Consider the following 26830-nt stretch of genomic DNA (forward strand, 5'->3'; position numbering starts at 1 on the left):
GTGTTTTAGTTTAAGCACAGCGATATATATAAAACGGAGCTGTAAAGCTCAAAAGTGTTTTATTTTAAGCACAGTGATATATATAAAACACCACGTTTTCTCACGCTATAAATATGGTTTATTGTGATACTTGCGAGAAGGAAGTAAAATATTATAAACAACATATTCTCACCGCAAAACATACATACAACATTCTTAACAAACTTTCCCCTCTTCCACCTAAAACAAAACATTGTAAGGTCTGTAAAACAACCATCCTCAAGAAGGGGTTTAAAGCTCATCTTAAAACTAACAAACACTTGTCAAAATTGTTTACTATTAAAAATACTGATGGTGCTTTCAAAAGACATATCAGTATTCGAATCTTTAACTTCAAACCTCCCCAACCAAAGTCTATAGTTGATGCTGTAGAAATAGTCAAACCTGCTGTTCAAACATTGATTGAAAAAACACTAAAAGAAATGAAACCACTTAAATTTTATATGGGGGTAAAATTAGAAATGACAAAGGATAAAGGAGTTATAGATACACCATACATGAGAACTGAGCCACACTTTATATCTTCATATCAAGATTTTAAAACATCAGGAGTCTATGATGAACTTATTAAACAAGAGCAAGATGTGGATAATTCAATCGTAGGAAGTGGATTCAATATAGGAAAAATTATTTACATAGACATTCATATTCTTAAATCAGATCCTCTAAAAGCTTCTTCTTACATTGATTTACCCAGTGTTATCAAAAATAGAAAAGCAGTTATCAATATCAAAAATAAAGACAATAAATGTTTTCTCTGGTCTATTTTAGCACACTTACATCCTCCACATTTTCATGATGAAAGAGTATCTCATTATAAAAAATATGAGAATACATTAAATACGAAAGATCTAAAGTTTCCGATGACTTTAAATGATATTCCTAAATTTGAAAAGATGAATAATTTATCAGTTAATGTTTATGGTCTAACAGAAACAAACAACATTCAGGTTTTAAAGCTTTCTGACAATTGTAAACAAACTCATATTAATCTTCTATATTTTAATTCAGAGGAAAATTCACATTATACATACATCAAAGATATTACAAAATTAATAAAACCACAAGTATGTAAAAGAACAAATAAAATATATATTTGTATGCGTTGTCTTAACTTCTTCCATACACAAGAAAGATTAGATAAACATTCAAATTATTGTGGTGAACATAAATCAACGGTAATCAACATGCCTAAAAAAGGCTCAAAGATCACATTCAAAGATGAAAAGAAAACAATAAAACATCCATTTGTTATATATGCTGATTTTGAAAGTATTTTAGAAAAAATTGATACTGCTTCTCCAGATCCAAAAGAATCATACACAAATAAATATCAAAAACATACTCCTTGTGGTTTTTGTTATTATATCAAATCATCCGTTGGTGATAAATATAACAAGTTAGAGATGTATAGAGGCTCAAATACCCCAGAGGAGTTTGTGAAACGACTAGAAAAAGACTGTGTTCGATTAACCAAGATAATGAGAGAAACCAATAAACCAATGTCCTTAACAAGTAAAGAAAAAAGAGAATTTATAAAAAACAATGTCTGTCATATTTGTGAGGAGAAAATTGGTAAAGGTCTAAAGGTTAGAGACCATTGTCATCTCACTGGTAAATATAGAGGTCCGGCTCATCAAAGTTGTAATATTAATTATCAACTCCCCTCTTTCATTCCTGTCTTTCTTCATAACAACGCTCATTATGATACACATCTATTTATCAAGGAACTCTCAAAGACTTCTGGAAGTATCTCAGCAATTCCAAACACGGATCAGAAATACATTTCATTCACAAAAACAATTCACACATCTCCTATTACTCATATCAGATTTCTTGATACATTTAAATTCATGGCAAGTCCATTGGCTAACTTGGTTCAAAATCTAAAAGAGTTTCCATGTCTTTCAGAGTATTTTTTAGATAAAGATTTTCTAACACAAAAGGGAATTTACCCCTATGACTATATGGACTCATTTGAGAGATTCAATGAAACACAACTTCCTTTAAAAGAAAATTTCTATAACAAATTAAATAATAGTCATATATCTGATAAAGATTATGTACACGCACAAAATGTTTGGAAAAAATATAACATTAAGAATCTTGGTGAGTATCACGATTTGTACCTCAAAACTGATGTGCTTTTGTTGGCTGATGTGTTTGAGGCTTTCAGAACAATCTGTCATTCTGGATATGGATTGGATCCTGCTCACTATTACACTGCTCCTGGATTGGCTTGGAGCGCGATGTTAAAAATGACAAAACAAGCTTTGGATTTGATAACCGATGTTGATATGCTTTTGATGATTGAAAAGGCAAAGAGAGGAGGAATTTCACAAGTCTGTTCAAAGAGATATGCTAAAGCAAATAACAAGTACATTCCAAATTATGATTCATCGGTAGAGAGCTCCTACTTGATGTATTATGATGCGAACAACCTGTATGGCTGGGCAATGTCTCAGGCTCTTCCTTCTGGAAAACTTAGATGGGTAAAGGAAAAAGATTACAAAAAGGTTTTACAAGATGTATGTATCTCTACACAAAAAGAATTGGATGATTCAAAGGTTGGTTATTATTTTGAGGTCGATTTGAAATATCCAGAGGAACTTCATAACCTACACAAAGATCTCCCATTTGCTTGTGAAAAGGAAAGTCCAAAGAAGGAGTGGTTAAGTGATTATCAACAATCATTTAATATAGGTGAATCAACAGAAAAATTACTTACTACATTATATAACAGGAAAAATTATGTTCTACACCAAAGAAATTTGCGACAATATTTATCAAAAGGTCTAAGAGTAGAGAAGATCCATAGGGTTCTAAAGTTCAATCAAAGTCATTGGTTGAAGGGGTACATTGATTTTAATACACAAAGAAGAACAGAGTCAAAAACAGATTTTGAGAAAGACTTTTATAAATTGATGAATAATGCGGTCTTTGGTAAGACCATGGAAAATGTGAGAAAAAGACAAAATATCAGACTATCAACATCTTGGAAACAAGCATCAAAATTAATTAATAGACCGAGTTTTACTAGAGCTGAGGTCTTTACTGAGAACTTTTGTGCGATCCATTTGATTAAAGAGAGTATTGAAATGAACAAACCTATTTATATTGGAACATCAATTCTTGATTTATCAAAGTCATTAATGTATGATTACTTTTATAATAACTTGAGGAAGAAATATCAAAATGATGTTAATCTACTTTATATGGATACAGATAGTTTTATTTTGCAAATTAATACTGATGATGTTTATTCAGACATGAAAAAGGACATTAATATCTATGACACTAGTAATTACAGTCCAGAGAGTGAGTTGTTCTCTTCTAAAAATAAAAAGGTGATTGGAAAGTTTAAGGATGAATTAGGAGGAAATGTAATGAGTGAATTTGTGGGATTGAGGTCTAAGGCTTATGCTTATAAATACATTGTGAATAACGTTGAAAAAACTGATAAGAAGTTAAAAGGCATAAAGAAAAATGTCATTAAAGAAACAATAAACTTTAATGATTATTATAACTGTTTAACAACAAAGAAAGAAGAGTTTCGAAAGATTAATGGAATAAGAAGTTATAAACATCAATTATATTCAGAAGAGATAAATAAGAAAGCATTGGGGGCTTTTGATGATAAGAGGTTTATTTTAGAAAATGGAATTGATAGTCTCCCTTATGGTTATATAAGTATATAAGTGATAAGATATATATAAGTGATAAGATATATATAAGTGATAAGATATACATAAGTGATAAGATATATATAAGTGATAAGATATATATAAGTGATAAGTTAAAAAGGGGGGGTTGGGGATTTTAACGGGCTACCGCCGCCTTTTTTACTATTATATAAATGATAGAACCAAGTACCAACCAGACTAAAGAGTGGAGGTGTAATCAACCTTGGTATATAAATGGTAAACATAACGAATGTGAAAAATATCAAATAGGTATAATTGAAAAGACAACTAGTAAAACAATTTACAAAACAAATAAGAGAATTAATTTAAATACCGGTGAATTGGGTAAAAAAGATGGAAATATTTTTGAGTGGACGGAAAACTTTGATGGTTGTCAGGAAAATATATACTTTAATTTAAAAATGGTATGTGGCACTGGAGGCGCTCAAACAAGAACATTGAGGGAGGTTTACCATTTTATCTTAGCTCAGTTAAAATATCTTAATAAAGAACCAAACTCAAACATATTTTTTGTTAATATATTAGATGGTGAAGAGAGTGGCAAGAGAATTAAATTATTTCCCACGCATAAACAAATATTTGTAGGGTCGTTGTTTGAGTGGGCCAAAGATGATTCACCAGATGATATTAAGAGTAAAAGGTTAAAAGGTCCATAAGGTCAGAAGGATCACAGGTTCACACAGAAGGACCATTGTTTAAGTGGTCTAATGAATAAGGATAACATGTCAAAAGGTTAGAAGGTTCGTAAAGAACAGGGTGAGAGAAATAGAGGTGTTTAGGGGCAATGAGGGAGGGGAAAAATTAACATGTAAGTCAATGGGAAAATGAGAGTGTCCCAGAAGCAACATATATACACTACTAAGGGAGGCATTAAAAGAGAGGCTGAGTAGGGTAGAGGATGATGTGGTTGAGCTTGAACGTGGTTGGATGTCAATGAAAGATAGTCTGTTGGGAGTCGTTGGTGAGGTATGTGGATGGACAAAAGGACCACCGAGGCACTCGGAAACATGGTGGTGGGATGAGGAAGTTGGAAAGAGGATTGACGAGAAGAGGAAGAAGTTCAAGAAGTGGCAGAAGGCGAAGGGTACGGGAGCAGAAAAAAGCAGAGCATGAAAGTTATAAGGCAGCCAAGAAGGCTGCAGAGAAAGAGGTAGCAAAGGTGCAGGAGGCATGTAGGAAAATGTTCGGAGAATGCTTTGATTGGGAAGAGGGTCAGAGAGTGGTATTCAGGATTGCAAAGCAGATAGCGAAAGAGAGGTGTGATGTGATGTGGGTGAGTTGCTTGAAGGATGAAGTGGGACAAATCGTTGTGGACCCAGATGGAATTAAAGGAAGATGGAAATGATATATGGAAATGCTGTTGAATACAGAGAATGAATGGGATGGCAACATAGAGAGTAACCCAGTTTTAGGACCGGCAGAGAAGATAACTGAGAAGGAAGTTGAGGAAGCGATAAAAGCAGTGAAGAGTAGAAAAGCGGGAGGGCTGACGGGAGTTGTGGGAGACATGCTGAAGGCAGCAGGAAGTTGGGGTGTGAAGAGAATGACAGAGATCTGTAATCTGGTGGTGAAAGAAGGCCGCATTCCAGTGGATTGGGAGCTGAGTACCCTCGTCCCTCGATACAAGGGGAAAGGTGACCCTCTGGAGTGTAGCTCGTACCGAGCGATAAAGTTATTGGAGCATGGAATGAAGGTATTGGAAAGGGTGCTGGAGAGGAGGATAAGGAAGAAGGTGAAGATCGACGAAATGCAGTTTGGATTTATGCCAGGAAGAGGAACGACAGACGCGCTCTTTATTGTGAGGCAGTTGCAGGAGAAGTACATGGAGAAGAGGAAGAAGTTGTTTCTTGGGTTTGTTGATCTGGAGAAAGCATTCGATAGGGTTCCACGCGAAGTATTGACTTGGGCATTGAGGAAGTTAGAAGTGGAGGAATGGTTGATCAGAGTAGTGATGGCAATGTACAAAAGAGCGCGCACAGCTGTAAGGACGAAGGACGGGAACAGTGGTGAGTTTGAGGTGAAGGTGGGAGTGCATCAGGGGTCGGTACTAAGTCCACTACTATTTGTAGCTGTGATGGAGGTGCTGGCTCAGAACGTAAAGGAGGGTTTACCGTGGGAGTTGTTGTATGCAGATGATCTGGTGTTGATTGTGGAAAGTATGGATGGACTGAAGGAAAAGATGAACAAGTGGAAGGAATGTATGGAGACAAAAGGTCTGAAGGTGAATATCGGAAAGACGAAGGTGATGGCAAGTGGTAAAGCATGTGGTGAGGTGGAAAGAACTGGGAAGTGGCCGTGTGCTGTGTGCAGGAAGGGTGTCGGAGTGAACTCCATTCAATGTACAATGTGCACTGAGTGGGTTCATTAAAAATGTAGCGGTCTGAGAGGGTCATTAACCAGTGTGGCAGCGACATTCAAATGTAAGGTGTACACAGAGGGAGCTGCAGATGGAGGAAATGTTGAGTTGGATCTTGGAGACGGCGTGAAGCTGGAAGGTGTGAAAACATTTTGCTATCTCGGAGACATGCTGAATGGAGAAGCTGGATCAGACTCGGCAAAGGTTGCTAGAGTGAGATGTGCATGGAAGAAGTTTTGGGAACTGAGTGGCGTGCTGACGAGGAGGGGAGTGCCGTTGAAGCTGAAGGGAAAGGTGTATGCTGCATGTGTGAGAAGTGTTATGATTTATGGGAGCGAGACATGGGTCATGAATGTAGAGCAGCAACGAAGGCTGGAAAGGGTGGAAATGCGAATGGTTCGGTGGATGTGTGGAGTATCGTTGAGAGAGAGGAAGCCAAATGATGAATTGCGAAAGATGATGGGAATAGAGCCTGTGATTGATGCTGTGAAGAGGAACAGGTTGAGATGGTTTGGTCATGTGTTGAGGAAGGATGAAAGTGACTGGTTGAGAAGAGTGATGGAAATGAATGTAGAAGGAAGTAGAGGACGGGGAAGACCGAGAAAGACTTGGCTAAAGATGGTGGAAGAAGAAATGCGGGCAAGGGGGTTAACAAGGAGAGATGCAGAAAATAGGACAAAATGGAGAAGATTGTCATGGAGACCGCAAGGCTAACCCCCGCTCTGGCAGGGGAAATGGCCTTAAAATGCATGTTGTTGTTTGTTGTTGCATGCCTTGATTGTTTGAATTCTTTAATTGCAGAGTGTTCCTCAAGGAGCTAGAGGCTTACGTTGATGATCCTGAGCTATTGGGCCGATGCTTCTTACAAAGAGTAAGGATTTCCCTCCAATTAAACCAATTGCTTTGACCCTCTTTGTGCTTTTAACTTCCTTCGGATATGTCTGTCCCTCCATCCCTCCATGTTCCTCCTCATCCTCTTCCTATCTCCACAGGGTGAACTCTGTGCACATATCCTGTTATACTCAAACATCTTCAGTTTTGTTTTCATTCACTTTCCTTTAACTCAAACCTTTACAATGACAAGGAACTTAAGTTTTCGACATGAAATTTCAACAATTTTTCTCATTTTACCGCAAACTAACTCCGACAGAACATCTCAATATCACAACCATTCACCATCTGGTAATGACCTGTGGACTTGGCTAAGCTAGTCCCTGGTTGGCTGCGAAACTTTTCAAATTGCACGCATTATAAAGACCCAGAGTTTTTGGGTTTTTTTAAAAATTTTTTACCTTAACCATCTTTATCCAAGAACCAGGGACTTTATCCAATCTTTTATTAGTTTTTAGTTTTAGGACTTTATCCAATCACTAAACCAGGGACTTTAGTGGCAACCAGGGACAATATCCAATCCAAGAACTTTATCCGAGTCTTCAGTTCTTCCTACAGGTGCGAATTTGTCTCTGTTTCTGCAGAAGGAGGATTTCCAGATGTATGAGAAGTACTGTCAGAACAAGCTTTGTTCTGAAGCCGTGTGGCGTCGATTTGGGGACAACCAATTTTTCCAGGTGAAGTGACGTCACATGTGCTCATTTATAGGGACCTTATAAATCTACTGTCTCCCACCGACAAACACCCGTTCTATTTGCTTATTTATCGCCTGTATAACTGGATATTATTATTTCATTATTTATTTTTAAAATGTTGCGACGCTTTGGATCGTGTTTTGCTAAAGGTTATTGTTTGGACATTCCGACATGCCAGATTTAACACACTTGATGTCGTGTGGAATTGACGAAATACTTCCTCTCCAGATTAAATTGATCAGTGGGTGATAAATTCATGCCACTGGAATTTTATCCGTGTTTCTGCAGGAATGTCAAAGACGCATCGATCACAAGCTCTCTCTCGACTCATACCTCCTCAAGCCAGTGCAGAGAATCACCAAGTACCAACTTCTACTCAAGGTAGGCACGCCTGATTTTACAACACCTTTGGCACCTCTTCACAATAGAGTGCCACCGCGGTCAGCTTCATACCATCAAATGTGAGTTGGAGTGCCATGGCGATCAGCTTCATTCCATCAAATGTGAGTTGGAGTGCCATGGCGGTCAGCTTCATTCCATCAAATGTGAGTTGGAGTGCCACCGTGGTCAGCTTCATTCCATCAAATGTGAGTTGGAGTGCCATGGCGGTCAGCTTCATTCCATCAAATGTGAGTTGGAGTGCCACCGTGGTCAGCTTCATTCCATAAAATGTGAGTTGGAGTGCCATGGCGGTCAGCTTCATTCCATCAAATGTGAGTTGGAGTGCCACCGTGGTCAGCTTCATTCCATCAAATGTGAGTTGGAGTGCCATGGCGGTCAGCTTCATTCCATCAAATGTGAGTTGGAGTGCCACCGCGGTCAGCTTCATTCCATCAAATGTGAGTTGGAGTGCCACCGTGGTCAGCTTCATACCATCAAATGTGAGTTGGGGTGCCATGGCGGTCAGCTTCATTCCATCAAATGTGAGTTGGAGTGCCACCGCGGTCAGATTCATTCCATCAAATGTGAGTTGGAGTGCCATGGCGGTCAGCTTCATTCCATCAAATGTGAGTTGGAGTACCAGGACAGCCAGCTTCATTCCATCAAATGTGAGTTGGAGTGCCATGACAGTCAGCTTCATTCCATCAAATGTGAGTTGGAGTGCCACGTCGGTCAGCTTCATTCCATCAAATGTGAGTTGGAGTGCCACGACAGTCAGCTTCATTCCATCAAATGTGAGTTGGAGTGCCACGTCGGTCAGCTTCATTCCATCAAATGTGAGTGGCACTGTCGTCTTGTGTCGAGGACTCGGCGGAGCTTTCAGGTTTGATCAGAGTATGACGTCATGCTCTAAAACCTGTGATGTGAATTCAGGTCTGAAAGATTGGAGTTGAAAAGATTAATATAGCAGCACAATTCCACTTCGAAACGAATTTTCATTCAGGCAGAGAACAGGGTAATACTAACATTTGGGTAACATCAACCCCGAGGAATTCATAGGCCATACAAAAGATAGCTTCGAGTTTAGAGTGTACGAGTATGTTTGTTTCATGATAAAGTATAACAGCTGTCATGATACTTTCATATTGGGCCTTTCGAAACATGAGCACAACCATGTAGATCAACAAGACAAATAACGTACATGGTCCGTCCATATAGCCGGATGTAGGTTGGAAAGAGGAACCTCCTTGAGGGGTCCGTAGTACCATGTTCTTCTTTATAAGAATCATTCGTTGTGGAAATGGTAACAACTGTTCAACAAACTGAACAGTGACATCAATTATTCATTTACTTTGTCCAAATAATTACTTTTGAAATTTCAATTACAACACGAGCTATCTGGTTCTGCTCAGACAGATGCTGCATCATGGAGCATGTAGAATGTCAGAGGGGATTTTAAGCTTCCTGTCCCATCCATAAGCCTCATCCTTCAGTCACTTCTGGCTTTGCCTGTCCTGTGCTCACACCTGGGTCGTCGCGGGTATGGCGCGCATTCCCTTCCACGGTGACCCCCGTGTGCTTTGGGTCGCAGTGGCTCACAATTGCGGAAGCATGATACTTAGGGGTTTGTTGACCATTTTTTTGACAATACAAGCCAAAATAGTTATAGGATAAGGGCTTGTGTGGGCGCAACTGTCTATCCATCATCTGCTTGGGAAGTTTGTTTAGGATAAATTAATTTCCGTATGTGATGCTGTTGATAGTACAAGGCTAGTGATACATTTAGTAGGTTTTAGTTAACTTGGTACCCAGGCCTAAATAAGCAGCATGCTGTATTCTGTCTGTGTGCAGGAGATGTTAAAATGCAGTAAAAACTCCCCTGGCACGGCGGCCTTGGAGGAGGCACTGAATGGGATGCTGGCAATTCTGAAAGCCGTCAATGACTCCATGCATCAACTATCCATCACCGGCTTTGACGTACAGCACACATTTTGTCCCATCACACCCGATTATCGTGGCAGTGATTATTTAGCAATGATGATGTTTGTGACGCTTCACAACGTTTAATTGGGTAACCAAGTTGCAGCATGTAGGATGATGATGTGGCTGGATACTTAATTTTCTAGAATCTCTTACTGAACGGTTAAATCATCATCGGAGTCTTACTTCCTGACCGATTGCCTTGTACTTGTAGGGCGACCTGGCTAAGCTGGGCCACGTGCTCATGCAAGGTCCATTTGCCGTATGGACCGAAGCGAGGAAGGGACACAACATGGTGAAAGAGCTGACACGCTTCAAGCCCATGCAGAGGCATCTCTTCCTGTTCCCCAATGTGCTCCTCTTTTGTAAACGACGTGAAGAAGCCGGGGAAAGTGCGCGCCCCGGAGATGCACCTTACAGCTTCAAACATCTTTTGAAGGTAGGGTCTTGTTTCCTGTTCAGAGTTGGATCTAGATCGAGCTTTACTTTTTGGCTCAGACTCGACAACCATTTTGTTTATCGTAAAAGGAAGACTTGGAAGAGCCATGATCTTCATCTTTGATTTTCTTTCCTTAGGCCACTCAGGCAATCTTGTCAGCCCAGTGTAGTGTAAATTAACCATTATTATGCAGGATCTTGATGTAGGCTAACGTGTCTTCTAACTAGCTACAGGTTCTACCTATGGCAACCTGAGGTTGGATTTCAACTAACAACAACAGACATTTTAAGGCCATTTTCCCTGCTAGAGCGGGGGTTAGCCTTGCGGGCCCCATGACAATCTTCTCCATTTTGCCCTTTTTTCTGCATCTCCCCTTGTTAACCCCCTTGCCCACATTTCTTCTTCCACCATCTTTATCCAAGTCTTTCTCGGTCTTCCCCGTCCTCTACTTCCTTCTACATTCATTTCCATCACTCTTCTCAACCAGTCACTTTCATCCTTCCTCAACACATGACCAAACCATCTCAACCTGTTCCTCTTCACAGCATCAATCACAGGCTCTATTCCCATCATCTTTCGCAATTCATCATTTGTCTTCCTCTCTCTCAATGATACTCCACACATCCACCGAACCATTCGCATTTCCACCCTTTCCAGCCTTCGTTGCTGCTCTACGTTCATTACCCATGTCTCGCTCCCATAAATCATAACACTTCTCACACATGCAGCATACACCTTTCCCTTCAGCTTCAACGACACTCCCCTCCTCGTCAGCATGCCACTCAGTTCCCAAAACTTCCTCCATGCACATCTCACTCCAGCAACTGTTGCTGAGTGTGATCCACCTTCTCCATTCAGCATGTCTCCTAGGTAGCAAAATGTTTTCACACCTTCCAGGTTCACGCTGTCTCCAAGATCCAACTCAACATTTCCTCCATCTGCAGCCCCCTCTGTGCACACCTTACACTTGAATGTAGCTGCCACACTGTTTAATGACCCTCTAAGACCACGACATCTTTGATGAACCAACTCAGCGCACATTGTACATTGAATGGAGTTCACTCCGACACCCTTCCTGCACACAGCACAGGGCCACTTCCCAGTTATTTCCACCTCACCACATGCTTTAACATTTGCCATCACCTTCCTTTTTTTCCGATATCCACCTTCAAACCTTTTGTCTCCATACATTCCTTCCACTTGTTCATCTTCTCCTTCAGTCCATCCATACTCTCCCCAATCAACACCACATCATCTGCATACAACAACTCCCACGGTAAACCCTCCTTTACATTCCGAGCCAGCACCTCCATCACAGCTACAAATAGTAGTGGACTTAGTACCGACCCCTGATGCCGTTCACTTTTTGGTTGAGGTTGGGTTTCACAGCGTTGTATTATATTCACTCTATATATGGAAGATTTCAGTACAGGTACATATTTCAAAATCTGAGATCTGAGATTATGCCTCCAGCAAAAAGGTACAGGTTGTGGTTTGAGGAACTTGTGATTCTGTCATCCATATGCATCCAGCACTCTTATGGGAACTTGCCATGGGATCTATTAATGTCCACCAGTAAATGCTCATAGATATGGGACCCCTGGCCTATTGTCCGCTCTGAAGCAAGGTGCACTCATTGATGCAACACCGACCTGCGAAGCACTGGGTGACAGTTTGTAGTTGGTTTGGGATTCAAACACGGACTAAAAAAGCGTACTAAACAAACCTAGACTGTGAGAAGTACCGTACGCTACCTCTTAGCTATCTTGGCAGCCCCTGGAGCTTATGATGATGTTGACCGACTTACTGATGGACATATTCACAGATGAACCTGGTGGGGATCACGGAGACGGTGAAAGGAGATGCGAAGAAGTTTGAAATAAACTACAATGGACGTGAAGAGGCGTACACCATCCAGGTTAGTGAGGAAGGCTCAGATGTAGAGAATCAAACTCAGGTGTTCAGTTGTATATCATGTTGCCAGGCGGAGAGGGGCCTCTCATGCACGCTTGCCTGCAGGCTCCATCCATGGAGGTCAAAACCATATGGCTGAGTGAGATCCGGAAAGTCCTCACGAGTCAGCTTGAAGCATGCAAAGGTGTGCACAGAGTTTGTTTATGGTGTCGCTTACAATTGCAATTATCATTTTTACCTCTTTCCAGTTATTTGTCGTTGTTGAAAATGTTTCTTCAGACTTATTGGTGCTGTTGTTGAAATAACGAATGTGGTCAATTGATATTCCGATATTAACCACCTTGAATACTCTGTAGATACCTGACTTCTGATCATGTCACCATAACCCAATTTGCTTTTTTGTTCCTCGTTTCGGCCTGAACGAGGAGACACCTTGCTACCTGTAACCTTTGACCTGCCTGTGTCTGTAGAAGCAAGCCAGTTGCAGCATCGCATTTCTGACCAGGCCTATCATGTCCCGATGTCTCTGGATATGAGAAATGCTCCACTGAGGTTTGTATAAACTGGGTCCAGGTCCTCTCAGCTGTTTCTTGAATGAAGTCTGTTTTGTTACTCTCAAACAAGCACGTGGTATTGTGACTCCCAATCAAAGTTAATAAACATTTCTCCTCCACCTTAGTTTCATCATTCACTATCAGCTTGTCTTTCTCACCTTGTTTCACCCATTTTATTTCCTCCTCGTTCTTTACTAAACCTTTCCTTCTGCTTTATCTTGGATTTATTCTTCATCACTCACCTAATATTCATTTCCCTTCACTCTTTCCACTTATCTCTACTCCAGCCCACCCCCTTACTCTTAATTTGATATACACTAGATTCTACAACACACTGATTTTAAATCCAACACAAAGATTGCGAACAACATAATCTGGGAATGTGTGTGTTCAGGCCAGGACGCAAGACCTCATGGAATCAGGTGAGGAGCCGTTCAGAGAACATGAGTCCCAAGATGCCTCCTCGACGAGCCAGCTTCAGCAAGAACACTCGCTCTAACAGTGGTAAGTACCATGAGCTTTGCTATGAATCAGGAACACCTGCTCTAAAAGCAGTAACTACCATGACCATTCCACTGAATCAAGAACACCTGCTCTAAGAGTGATAATTAATATGGCGCTTGCTCTGAATCAGGAACACCTGCTCTAAAAGTGTTAAGTACTATGGCGCTTTCTCTGAATCAAGAACACCTGCTCTAAAAGTGTTAAGTATCATGACCCTTGTGCTGAATCAAGAACACCTGCTCTAACAGTGGTAAGTAGCATGACCCTTGCACTGAATCAAGAACACCTGCTCTAACAGTGGTAAGTAGCATGACCCTTTTTTTTTTTTGTATACTGAATCGAGGCTCGTGAAAGAGCTAACATTTATTTCACAAACAAATCAACTAGACAAACAAAATATACAAAAAGAGGGAGCGGAAGACAAGATGGGGAGAGAAGGGGGAGCACACAACCACAACATTTGAGAGCAGGGAGAAGTGTGGGAGGGAGAGGGCTTGGGGGGAGGAGGCGTGGGAAGGGGGGGGGGCGAGGTATAAAACACAAGGGGGCCGAAATTAGCGGGGGTAGAAAAGATCAAGGTTTTGGATGGGGGAGGATAAGAGATGGTGGTGAACAGCTGTTTTAAAGACCTGGAGGGTGGAGTGGGATTTAAGAAAGTGAGGGAGTTTGTTCCAGAGGCGGGAGAAAAGAGGAATGAAGGAGTGAAGGTGAGCAGAAAGTCTTGATTTTGGCAGTTTATCCATAAGAGGGTTGCAGGCAGATCTTGTGCGACCTGTAGGAATATTTGGGGGACAGAGCCCAGAGAGAGCTGGGGGGGCAAGGCCAGAGAGGAGTCGGTAGAAGACGGAAAGACCACCAACCTGCCTGCGGTGAGTGAGTGCAAGGCCCTTGGAGTTAGCTTCATCGCGGGAGATTCCAATGATTCTGAACGCTTTGGTTTCAACAGCGTGAAGACGAGCTAGGTGTGAGGCAGGAGCACCAGACCAGAGGGGAGAGCAGTATTCCATAGAGCTGCGGATGAAAGCCTTGTATGTGGTGAGTAGCTCAGGTGTGCCAAGGAAGGACTTCGCACGACGGAGGATGCCCAGTCGGCGACTGGCTTTGGAGGCCAGATTTGAAATGTGGTTTTCCCAGGAAAGATCATGGCAAATAGTGAGACCCAAAAGCTTGAGTGACAGAACTTCTTGGAGAGGATTATTCAGAAAGTGGATGGGAGGGTTGTCCAGTCAGTCTTTCTGGAGAGACATCGTAAGAGTGTGAGATTTATCAGGATTGAAAGACATGTTCCATTTGTTTGCCCAGTCTGATTTTGTCCAGGTCTGCAGAGAGTAAGGAGGCTGCAGACTGCCGATCTGAGGGATGAGGAATGGAGTGACAGAGAGTAGAGTCGTCAGCAAAGAGATAGAGAGGATTTTCAAGAGAGTCAGAGAGATCATTGATGAAGACCAGAAAAAGCACAGGGCCCAGAACACTACCTTGGGGAACTCCAGCCTGAACAGGAAGAGGAGATGAGAGAAACCCATTCAGGGCCACACGTTGACTACGACCAGAGAGGACGTCCGCCAGCCATGCATGGAGATTTCCATGGATACCAAAGGAGGAGAGTTTGGTGAGCAGAGTGGGGTGCCAGACCGTATCGAAGGCACGTGAAATGTCAAGGGAGACAGCTCTAATTTCCTGTTTGGCGTTGAGGACCTCCATCCATTGTTGAGAAAGCAGAAGCAGCATGTCCAGAGTAGAGTGACCAGGTCTGAAACCAAATTGATGATCAGAGATCAAGCCATTGGAGAAGAGGAAAGATTTCATATCTGAAGCAATGATGGATTCCATGACTTTGCTGATAATGGGGAGAAGGCTGATTGGTCTGTAGTTGCTAGGATCTGTTTTTGCACCTTTTTGTGACCTGCACAAGGTCACAAAAAGGTCACAAAGGAAACAAGGTTTTTTGTGACCTGTTTCTGTGACCTTGCACTGAATCAAGAACACTCGCTCTAACAGTGGTAAGTAGCATGACCCTTGTGCTGAATCAAGAACACCTGCTCCAACAGTGGTAAGTAGCATGACCCTTCCGCTGAATCAAGAACACCTGCTCTAACAGTGGTAAGTAGCATGACCCTTGCGCTGAATCAAGAACACCTGCTCTAACAGTGGTAAGTAGCATGACCCTTGCGCTGAATCAAGAACACCTGCTCTAACAGTGGTAAGTAGCATGACCCTTGCGCTGAATCAAGAACACTCGCTCTAACAGTGGTAAGTAGCATGACCCTTGCGCTGAATCAAGAACACCTGCTCTAACAGTGGTAAGTAGCATGACCCTTGTGCTGAATCAAGAACACTCGCTCTAACAGTGGTAAGTAGCATGACCCTTGCGCTGAATCAAGAACACTCGCTCTAACAGTGGTAAGTAGCATGACCCTTGCGCTGAATGAAGAACACCTGCTCTAACAGTGGTAAGTCGCATGACCCTTGCGCTGAATCCTGCTGGTTACGGATTGCTTCCTCAGAGACTTTTGAGGAAATACATCCAAAATCACTAAACTAACACAGCGAACCAGATCAATAAGATTATTTTGATTGATGGTGCCACTGAGCATTTAATGTTTCCAATGTGGTTACAGGGCAGAATCGCCATTTTGGAAACGTGTTAATGATTTTTTATCTTGTTATAATCGGGCGATTATGAAATCAGATCTGGTGATCTGATCTGGCGCACTGCGCGACCCTCTGCTTTGCATGGATTCGATTTAGCACGAACTAAATATTCAGTTTGTAATTACATTTAAAAACAAGTACAAAAAGTTTTAATTAAAACAAAAGCCGCAAAATTACACAATGCCTAGATGCAGCTGTGCCTATAACGTCGATGTTATAGGCACAGGACATTCCTATTGATTCGATTACTTGATGTTATTTTTGTGCAAAGTGAAAATATATCTCGGCAATTTCCCGTGTGTGGCGACGAATTTTTAATATATCTCGGCATTTTCCCCGTCTGTTATTTCAGGCGGTGTATGACTGACAATGCCGCGATTTAAAAAAAAAAAAATCTCGGCAATTTCCCGTGTGTGGCGACACGTGAACGAAGCTATGCTCCTCTCTCCACATTATTGTGACGACGTATAAATTAAATATTTCATCGTGACGATTGTCATCAAATGGACGAATTTTTAATATATCTCGGCATTTTCCCGTCTGTTATTTCAGGCGGTGTATGACTGACCATGCCGCGATTTAAAAAATATATATCTCGGCAATTTCCCGTATGTGGCGACACGTGAACGAAGCTATGCTCCTCTCTCCACATTATTGTGACGACGTATAAATTAAATATTTCATCGTGACGATTGTCATCAAATGGACGAATTTTTTATATATCTCGGCATTTTCCCATCTGTTATTTCGGGCGGTGTATGACTGACCATGCTGCGATTTAAACAAAATATATCTCAATGGACTTGAAGTTACAGGCCTTTGAGAATTCATTTCGTTCTATAAAGGGCAACTTTCATCGGATTTTCTTCCCGTTTTTTTTCAACCGAGTCTAAAACTATGTTAGCGACTGTGAAAAATGAAATGATATATCGAATTTGATATGAAATAAAACTGTGTGAGAGAGGAAGACACCACGGGCCTACAAAACAGGCCTCAAAGCTATGCGAGTTAATAAAATGGTGGATATTTGTTTATATGAAGGCTCTCCCAGAATGGGTGGAGCTATGGTTCCCAGAATGGGTGGAGCTTTGAGGTTTTGTCTTCTCTGCAAGAACAAGAAGAAGAACAAGAAGAACAACAACAACAGCAGAGGGCACTCTATGAGCAGCGTCTGCGACGTGGCTAAAAATACATTTTTTACAATCCATGAAGCCAAAACTTAAGCTTAAACGCACCACCTCGATCAAAAACACGACCGAATGTTGACTCACTGGCAGCCAACCAGAGCGCATCTATGAGCGTGTCTCCTCTCAACCAATCAGCGCATTCATTGTCATCTTCCTGCTCTGTGTGTTTATATGATGAAGCAGGAAGGTGAGGTAAAAGGTGCTGAGATTATATGATGAAACAGGAAGGTGAGGGATAAAGTGCTGAGATTATATGATGAAGTAAAAGATCAGGAAGGTGAGGGATAAGGTGCTGAGATTATATGATGAAGTAAGAGAGCAGGAAGGTGAAGGATAAGGTGCTGAGATTATATGATGAAGTAAGAGAGCAGGAAGGTGAAGGATAAGGTGCTGAGATTATATGATGAAGTAAGAGAGCAGGAAGGTGAGGGATAAGGTGCTGAGATTATATGATGAAGTAAGAGAGCAGGAAGGTGAAGGATAAGGTGCTGAGATTATATGATGAAGTAAAAGATCAGGAAGGTGAGGGATAAGGTGCTGAGATTATATGATGAAGTAAGAGAGCAGGAAGGTGAGGGATAAGGTGCTGAGAATATATGATGAAGTAAGAGAGCAGGAAGGTGAGGGATAAGGTGCTGAGATTATATGATGAAGTAAGAGAGCAGGAAAGTGAGGGATAAGGTGCTGAGATTATATGATGAAGTAAAAGATCAGGAAGGTGAGGGAAAATGTGCTGAGATTATATGATGAAGTAAGAGAGCAGGAAGGTGAGGGATAAGGTGCTGAGATTATATGATGAAGTAAAACATCAGGAAGGTGAAGGATAAGGTGCGGAGATTATATAATGAAGTAAAATATCAGGAAGGTGAAGGATAAGGTGCTGAGATTATCTGATGAAGTAAAACATCAGGAAGGTGAAGGATAAGGTGCTGAGATTATATGATGAAGTAAAACATCAGGAAGGTGAGGGATAAGGTGCTGAGATTATATAATGAAGTAAAACATCAGGAAGGTGAAGGATAAGGTGCGGAGATTATCTGATGAAGCAAAACATCAGGAAGGTGAAGGATAAGGTGCTGAGATTATATGATGAAGTAAAACATCAGGAAGGTGAAGGATAAGGTGCAGAGATTATCTGATGAAGTAAAACATCAGGAAGGTGAAGGATAAGGTGCTGAGATTATATAATGAAGTAAAACATCAGGAAGGTGAAGGATAAGGTGCTGAGATTATCTGATGAAGTAAAACATCAGGAAGGTGAAGGATAAGGTGCTGAGATTATATGATGAAGTAAAACATCAGGAAGGTGAAGGATAAGGTGCTGAGATTATATAATGAAGTAAAACATCAGGAAGGTGAAGGATAAGGTGCGGAGATTATCTGATGAAGTAAAACATCAGGAAGGTGAAGGATAAGGTGCGGAGATTATATCATGAAGTAAAACATCAGGAAGGTGAAGGATAAGGTGCTGAGATTATCTGATGAAGTAAAACATCAGGAAGGTGAAGGATAAGGTGCTGAGATTATCTGATAAAGTAAAACATCAGGAAGGTGAAGGATAAGGTGCGGAGATTATATCATGAAGTAAAACATCAGGAAGGTGAAGGATAAGGTGCTGAGATTATCTGATGAAGTAAAACATCAGGAAGGTGAAGGATAAGGTGCGGAGATTATCTGATAAAGTAAAACATCAGGAAGGTGAAGGATAAGGTGCTGAGATTATCTGATGAAGTAAAACATCAGGAAGGTGAAGGATAAGGTGCTGAGATTATATAATGAAGTAAAACATCAGGAAGGTGAAGGATAAGGTGCTGAGATTATATAATGAAGTAAAACATCAGGAAGGTGAAGGATAAGGTGCTGAGATTATATAATGAAGTAAAACATCAGGAAGGTGAAGGATAAGGTGCTGAGATTATATAATGAAGTAAATCATCAGGAAGGTGAAGGATAAGGTGCTGAGATTATATAATGAAGTAAATCATCAGGAATGTGAGGGATAAGGTGCTGAGATTATCTGATGAAGTAAAACATCAGGAAGGTGAAGGATAAGGTGCTGAGATTATATGATGAAGTAAAACATCAGGAAGGTGAAGGATAAGGTGCTGAGATTATATGATGAAGTAAAACATCAGGAAGGTGAAGGATAAGGTGCTGAGATTATATAATGAAGTAAATCATCAGGAAGGTGAAGGATAAGGTGCTGAGATTATATAATGAAGTAAAACATCAGGAATGTGAGGGATAAGGTGCTGAGATTATCTGATGAAGTAAAACATCAGGAAGATGAAGGATAAGGTGCTGAGATTATATGATGAAGTAAAACATCAGGAAGGTGAAGGATAAGGTGCTGAGATTATATGATGAAGTAAAACATCAGGAAGGTGAAGGATAAGGTGCTGAGATTATCTGATGAAGTAAAACATCAGGAAGATGAAGGATAAGGTGCTGAGATTTTATAATGAAGTAAAACATCAGGAAGATGAAGGATAAGGTGCTGAGATTATATAATGAAGTAAAACATCAGGAAGGTGAAGGATAAGGTGCTGAGATTATATAATGAAGTAAAACATCAGGAAGGTGAAGGATAAGGTGCTGAGATTATATAATGAAGTAAAACATCAGGAAGGTGAAGGATAAGGTGCTGAGATTATATAATGAAGTAAAACATCAGGAAGGTGAAGGATAAGGTGCTGAGATTATTTGATGAAGTAAAACATCAGGAAGGTGAAGGATAAGGTGCGGAGATTATCTGATGAAGTAAAACATCAGGAAGGTGAAGGATAAGGTGCTGAGATTATATAATGAAGTAAAACATCAGGAAGGTGAAGGATAAGGTGCGGAGATTATCTGATGAAGTAAAACATCAGGAAGGTGAAGGATAAGGTGCTGAGATTATATGATGAAGTAAAACATCAGGAAGGTGAAGGATAAGGTGCTGAGATTATATGATGAAGTAAAACATCAGGAAGGTGAAGGATAAGGTGCTGAGATTATATAATGAAGTAAAACATCAGGAAGGTGAAGGATAAGGTGCTGAGATTATCTGATGAAGTAAAACATCAGGAAGGTGAAGGATAAGGTGCTGAGATTATATGATGAAGTAAAACATCAGGAAGGTGAAGGATAAGGTGCTGAGATTATATAATGAAGTAAAACATCAGGAAGGTGAAGGATAAGGTGCGGAGATTATCTGATGAAGTAAAACATCAGGAAGGTGAAGGATAAGGTGCGGAGATTATATCATGAAGTAAAACATCAGGAAGGTGAAGGATAAGGTGCTGAGATTATCTGATGAAGTAAAACATCAGGAAGGTGAAGGATAAGGTGCTGAGATTATCTGATAAAGTAAAACATCAGGAAGGTGAAGGATAAGGTGCGGAGATTATATCATGAAGTAAAACATCAGGAAGGTGAAGGATAAGTTGCTGAGATTATCTGATAAAGTAAAACATCAGGAAGGTGAAGGATAAGGTGCGGAGATTATATCATGAAGTAAAACATCAGGAAGGTGAAGGATAAGTTGCTGAGATTATCTGATAAAGTAAAACATCAGGAAGGTGAAGGATAAGGTGCTGAGATTATCTGATGAAGTAAAACATCAGGAAGGTGAAGGATAAGGTGCTGAGATTATATAATGAAGTAAAACATCAGGAAGGTGAAGGATAAGGTGCTGAGATTATATAATGAAGTAAAACATCAGGAAGGTGAAGGATAAGGTGCTGAGATTATATGATGAAGTAAAACATCAGGAAGGTGAAGGATAAGGTGCTGAGATTATCTGATGAAGTAAAACATCAGGAAGGTGAAGGATAAGGTGCTGAGATTATATAATGAAGTAAAACATCAGGAATGTGAGGGATAAGGTGCTGAGATTATATGATGAAGTAAAACATCAGGAAGGTGAAGGATAAGGTGCTGAGATTATATAATGAAATAAAACATCAGGAAGGTGAAGGATAAGGTGCTGAGATTATCTGATGAAGTAAAACATCAGGAAGGTGAAGGATAAGGTGCTGAGATTATATAATGAAGTAAAACATCAGGAATGTGAGGGATAAGGTGCTGAGATTATATAATGAAATAAAACATCAGGAAGGTGAAGGATAAGGTGCTGAGATTATATAATGAAATAAAACATCAGGAAGGTGAAGGATAAGGTGCTGAGATTATATAATGAAGTAAAACATCAGGAATGTGAGGGATAAGGTGCTGAGATTATCTGATGAAGTAAAACATCAGGAAGATGAAGGATAAGGTGCTGAGATTATATGATGAAGTAAAACATCAGGAAGGTGAAGGATAAGGTGCTGAGATTATATAATGAAGTAAAACATCAGGAAGATGAAGGATAAGGTGCTGAGATTATATAATGAAGTAAAACATCAGGAAGATGAAGGATAAGGTGCTGAGATTATATAATGAAGTAAAACATCAGGAAGGTGAAGGATAAGGTGCTGAGATTATATAATGAAGTAAAACATCAGGAAGGTGAAGGATAAGGTGCTGAGATTATTTGATGAAGTAAAACATCAGGAAGGTGAAGGATAAGGTGCGGAGATTATCTGATGAAGTAAAACATCAGGAAGGTGAAGGATAAGGTGCGGAGATTATCTGATGAAGTAAAACATCAGGAAGGTGAAGGATAAGGTGCGGAGATTATCTGATGAAGTAAAACATCAGGAAGGTGAAGGATAAGGTGCTGAGATTATATGATGAAGTAAAACATCAGCAAGGTGAGGGATAAGGTGCTGAGATTATATGATGAAGTAAAACATCAGGAAGGTGAAGGATAAGGTGCGGAGATTATCTGATGAAGTAAAACATCAGGAAGGTGAAGGATAAGGTGCGGAGATTATATAATGAAGTAAAACATCAGGAAGGTGAAGGATAAGGTGCGGAGATTATCTGATGAAGTAAAACATCAGGAAGGTGAGGGATAAGGTGCTGAGATTATCTGATGAAGTAAAACATCAGGAAGGTGAAGGATAAGGTGCTGAGATTATATAATGAAGTAAAACATCAGGAAGGTGAAGGATAAGGTGCTGAGATTATATAATGAAGTAAAACATCAGGAAGATGAAGGATAAGGTGCTGAGATTATATAATGAAGTAAAACATCAGGAAGGTGAAGGATAAGGTGCTGAGATTATATAATGAAGTAAAACATCAGGAAGGTGAAGGATAAGGTGCTGAGATTATATAATGAAGTAAAACATCAGGAAGGTGAGGGATAAGGTGCTGAGATTATATGATGAAGTAAAATATCAGGAAGGTGAAGGATAAGGTGCTGAGATTATATAATGAAGTAAAACATCAGGAAGGTGAAGGATAAGGTGCTGAGATTATATGATGAAACAGGAAGGTGAGGGATAAAGTGCTGAGATTATATGATGAAGTAAAAGATCAGGAAGGTGAGGGATAAGGTGCTGAGATTATATGATGAAGTAAGAGAGCAGGAAGGTGAAGGATAAGGTGCTGAGATTATATGATGAAGTAAGAGAGCAGGAAGGTGAAGGATAAGGTGCTGAGATTATATGATGAAGTAAGAGAGCAGGAAGGTGAGGGATAAGGTGCTGAGATTATATGATGAAGTAAGAGAGCAGGAAGGTGAAGGATAAGGTGCTGAGATTATATGATGAAGTAAAAGATCAGGAAGGTGAGGGATAAGGTGCTGAGATTATATGATGAAGTAAGAGAGCAGGAAGGTGAGGGATAAGGTGCTGAGATTATATGATGAAGTAAGAGAGCAGGAAGGTGAGGGATAAGGTGCTGAGATTATATGATGAAGTAAGAGAGCAGGAAAGTGAAGGATAAGGTGCTGAGATTATATGATGAAGTAAAAGATCAGGAAGGTGAGGGAAAATGTGCTGAGATTATATGATGAAGTAAAACATCAGGAAGGTGAGGGATAAGGTGCTGAGATTATATGATGAAGTAAAACATCAGGAAGGTGAAGGATAAGGTGCTGAGATTATATAATGAAGTAAAACATCAGGAAGGTGAAGGATAAGGTGCTGAGATTATATAATGAAGTAAAACATCAGGAAGGTGAAGGAAAAGGTGCTGAGATTATATGATGAAGTAAAACATCAGGAAGGTGAAGGATAAGGTGCTGAGATTATATGATGAAGTAAAACATCAGGAAGGTGAAGGATAAGGTGCGGAGATTATCTGATGAAGTAAAACATCAGGAAGGTGAAGGATAAGGTGCTGAGATTATATAATGAAGTAAAACATCAGGAAGGTGAAGGATAAGGTGCGGAGATTATCTGATGAAGTAAAACATCAGGAAGGTGAAGGATAAGGTGCGGAGATTATATCATGAAGTAAAACATCAGGAAGGTGAAGGATAAGGTGCTGAGATTATCTGATGAAGTAAAACATCAGGAAGGTGAAGGATAAGGTGCTGAGATTATCTGATAAAGTAAAACATCAGGAAGGTGAAGGATAAGGTGCGGAGATTATATCATGAAGTAAAACATCAGGAAGGTGAAGGATAAGGTGCTGAGATTATCTGATGAAGTAAAACATCAGGAAGGTGAAGGATAAGGTGCGGAGATTATCTGATAAAGTAAAACATCAGGAAGGTGAAGGATAAGGTGCTGAGATTATCTGATGAAGTAAAACATCAGGAAGGTGAAGGATAAGGTGCTGAGATTATATAATGAAGTAAAACATCAGGAAGGTGAAGGATAAGGTGCTGAGATTATATAATGAAGTAAAACATCAGGAAGGTGAAGGATAAGGTGCTGAGATTATATAATGAAGTAAAACATCAGGAAGGTGAAGGATAAGGTGCTGAGATTATATGATGAAGTAAAACATCAGGAAGGTGAAGGATAAGGTGCTGAGATTATCTGATGAAGTAAAACATCAGGAAGGTGAAGGATAAGGTGCTGAGATTATATAATGAAGTAAAACATCAGGAATGTGAGGGATAAGGTGCTGAGATTATATGATGAAATAAAACATCAGGAAGGTGAAGGATAAGGTGCTGAGATTATATGATGAAGTAAAACATCAGGAAGGTGAAGGATAAGGTGCTGAGATTATCTGATGAAGTAAAACATCAGGAAGGTGAAGGATAAGGTGCTGAGATTATATAATGAAGTAAAACATCAGGAAGGTGAAGGATAAGGTGCTGAGATTATATGATGAAGTAAAACATCAGGAAGGTGAAGGATAAGGTGCTGAGATTATCTGATGAAGTAAAACATCAGGAAGGTGAAGGATAAGGTGCTGAGATTATATAATGAAGTAAAACATCAGGAATGTGAGGGATAAGGTGCTGAGATTATATGATGAAGTAAAACATCAGGAAGGTGAAGGATAAGGTGCTGAGATTATATAATGAAGTAAAACATCAGGAAGGTGAAGGATAAGGTGCTGAGATTATATGATGAAGTAAAACATCAGGAAGGTGAAGGATAAGGTGCTGAGATTATATGATGAAGTAAAACATCAGGAAGGTGAAGGATAAGGTGCTGAGATTATATAATGAAGTAAAACATCAGGAATGTGAGGGATAAGGTGCTGAGATTATCTGATGAAGTAAAACATCAGGAAGATGAAGGATAAGGTGCTGAGATTATATAATGAAGTAAAACATCAGGAATGTGAGGGATAAGGTGCTGAGATTATATAATGAAATAAAACATCAGGAAGGTGAAGGATAAGGTGCTGAGATTATATAATGAAATAAAACATCAGGAAGGTGAAGGATAAGGTGCTGAGATTATATAATGAAGTAAAACATCAGGAATGTGAGGGATAAGGTGCTGAGATTATCTGATGAAGTAAAACATCAGGAAGATGAAGGATAAGGTGCTGAGATTATATAATGAAGTAAAACATCAGGAAGATGAAGGATAAGGTGCTGAGATTATATAATGAAGTAAAACATCAGGAAGGTGAGGGATAAGGTGCTGAGATTATATAATGAAATAAAACATCAGGAAGGTGAAGGATAAGGTGCTGAGATTATATAATGAAGTAAAACATCAGGAATGTGAGGGATAAGGTGCTGAGATTATCTGATGAAGTAAAACATCAGGAAGATGAAGGATAAGGTGCTGAGATTATATAATGAAGTAAAACATCAGGAAGATGAAGGATAAGGTGCTGAGATTATATAATGAAGTAAAACATCAGGAAGGTGAGGGATAAGGTGCTGAGATTATATAATGAAGTAAAACATCAGGAAGATGAAGGATAAGGTGCTGAGATTATATGATGAAGTAAAACATCAGGAAGGTGAAGGATAAGGTGCTGAGATTATATGATGAAGTAAAACATCAGGAATGTGAAGGATAAGGTGCTGAGATTATCTGATGAAGTAAAACATCAGGAAGATGAAGGATAAGGTGCTGAGATTATATAATGAAGTAAAACATCAGGAAGATGAAGGATAAGGTGCTGAGATTATATAATGAAGTAAAACATCAGGAAGATGAAGGATAAGGTGCTGAGATTATATAATGAAGTAAAACATCAGGAAGGTGAAGGATAAGGTGCTGAGATTATATAATGAAGTAAAACATCAGGAAGGTGAAGGATAAGGTGCTGAGATTATCTGATAAAGTAAAACATCAGGAAGGTGAAGGATAAGGTGCGGAGATTATATCATGAAGTAAAACATCAGGAAGGTGAAGGATAAGGTGCTGAGATTATCTGATGAAGTAAAACATCAGGAAGGTGAAGGATAAGGTGCGGAGATTATCTGATAAAGTAAAACATCAGGAAGGTGAAGGATAAGGTGCGGAGATTATCTGATGAAGTAAAACATCAGGAAGGTGAAGGATAAGGTGCGGAGATTATCTGATGAAGTAAAACATCAGGAAGGTGAAGGATAAGGTGCTGAGATTATCTGATGAAGTAAAACATCAGGAAGGTGAAAGATAAGGTGCTGAGATTATATGATGAAGTAAAACATCAGGAAGGTGAAGGATAAGGTGCTGAGATTATCTGATGAAATAAAACATCAGGAAGGTGAAGGATAAGGTGCTGAGATTATCTGATGAAGTAAAACATCAGGAAGGTGAAGGATAAGGTGCTGAGATGATGAAGTAAAAGATCAGGAAGGTGAAGGATAAGGTGCTGAGATTATATAATGAAGTAAAAGAGCAGGAAGGTGAAGGATAAGGTGCTGAGATTATATGATGAAGTAAAACATCAGGAAGGTGAAGGATAAGGTGCTGAGATTATCTGATGAAGTAAAACAACAGGAAGGTGAAGGATAAGGTGCTGAGATGATGAAGTAAAAGATCAGGAAGGTGAAGGATAAGGTGCTGAGATTATATAATGAAGTAAAACATCAGGAAGGTGAAGGATAAGGTGCTGAGATTATATAATGAAGTAAAACATCAGGAAGGTGAAGGATAAGGTGCTGAGATTATATAATGAAGTAAAACATCAGGAAGGTGAAGGATAAGGTGCTGAGATTATATAATGAAGTAAAACATCAGGAAGGTGAAGGATAAGGTGCTGAGATTATATGATGAAGTAAAACATCAGCAAGGTGAGGGATAAGGT

At 39.9% G+C, this 26830-nt stretch overlaps 2 protein-coding genes across 6 annotated transcripts in view; one reads left to right on the top strand and one right to left on the bottom strand.

The window, feature by feature from the left end:
- LOC137438969 (guanine nucleotide exchange factor DBS) overlaps nucleotides 1-26830 on the top strand; it is a 161978-nt gene that overhangs the window by 83635 nt on the left and 51513 nt on the right. For all 5 annotated transcript variants that reach the window (XM_078767573.1, XM_068134488.2, XM_078767574.1 and 2 more), the window contains 9 exons: nucleotides 6901-6970; nucleotides 7575-7667; nucleotides 7974-8066; nucleotides 9918-10043; nucleotides 10261-10485; nucleotides 12311-12403; nucleotides 12505-12583; nucleotides 12870-12951; nucleotides 13348-13457. In XM_078767573.1, coding sequence (XP_078623699.1) covers nucleotides 6901-6970; nucleotides 7575-7667; nucleotides 7974-8066; nucleotides 9918-10043; nucleotides 10261-10485; nucleotides 12311-12403; nucleotides 12505-12583; nucleotides 12870-12951; nucleotides 13348-13457 — 971 coding nt within the window. The remainder of the gene's footprint in view (nucleotides 1-6900; nucleotides 6971-7574; nucleotides 7668-7973; nucleotides 8067-9917; nucleotides 10044-10260; nucleotides 10486-12310; nucleotides 12404-12504; nucleotides 12584-12869; nucleotides 12952-13347; nucleotides 13458-26830) is intronic.
- Nucleotides 15649-26830, bottom strand: part of LOC137438472 (uncharacterized) — a 39893-nt gene continuing 28711 nt past the window's right edge. Inside the window, exons 5-8 of the mRNA XM_078767709.1 lie at nucleotides 20726-20734; nucleotides 17345-17455; nucleotides 15854-15964; nucleotides 15649-15743 (exon numbers count right to left, since the gene is read on the bottom strand). Coding sequence (XP_078623835.1) covers nucleotides 15649-15743; nucleotides 15854-15964; nucleotides 17345-17455; nucleotides 20726-20734 — 326 coding nt within the window. The remainder of the gene's footprint in view (nucleotides 15744-15853; nucleotides 15965-17344; nucleotides 17456-20725; nucleotides 20735-26830) is intronic.

The sequence above is a fragment of the Myxine glutinosa genome, chromosome 13 (genome assembly GCF_964187855.1).
Source record: "Myxine glutinosa chromosome 13, kmMyxGlut1.1, whole genome shotgun sequence".
Classification (NCBI taxonomy): Eukaryota; Metazoa; Chordata; class Myxini; order Myxiniformes; family Myxinidae; genus Myxine; species Myxine glutinosa.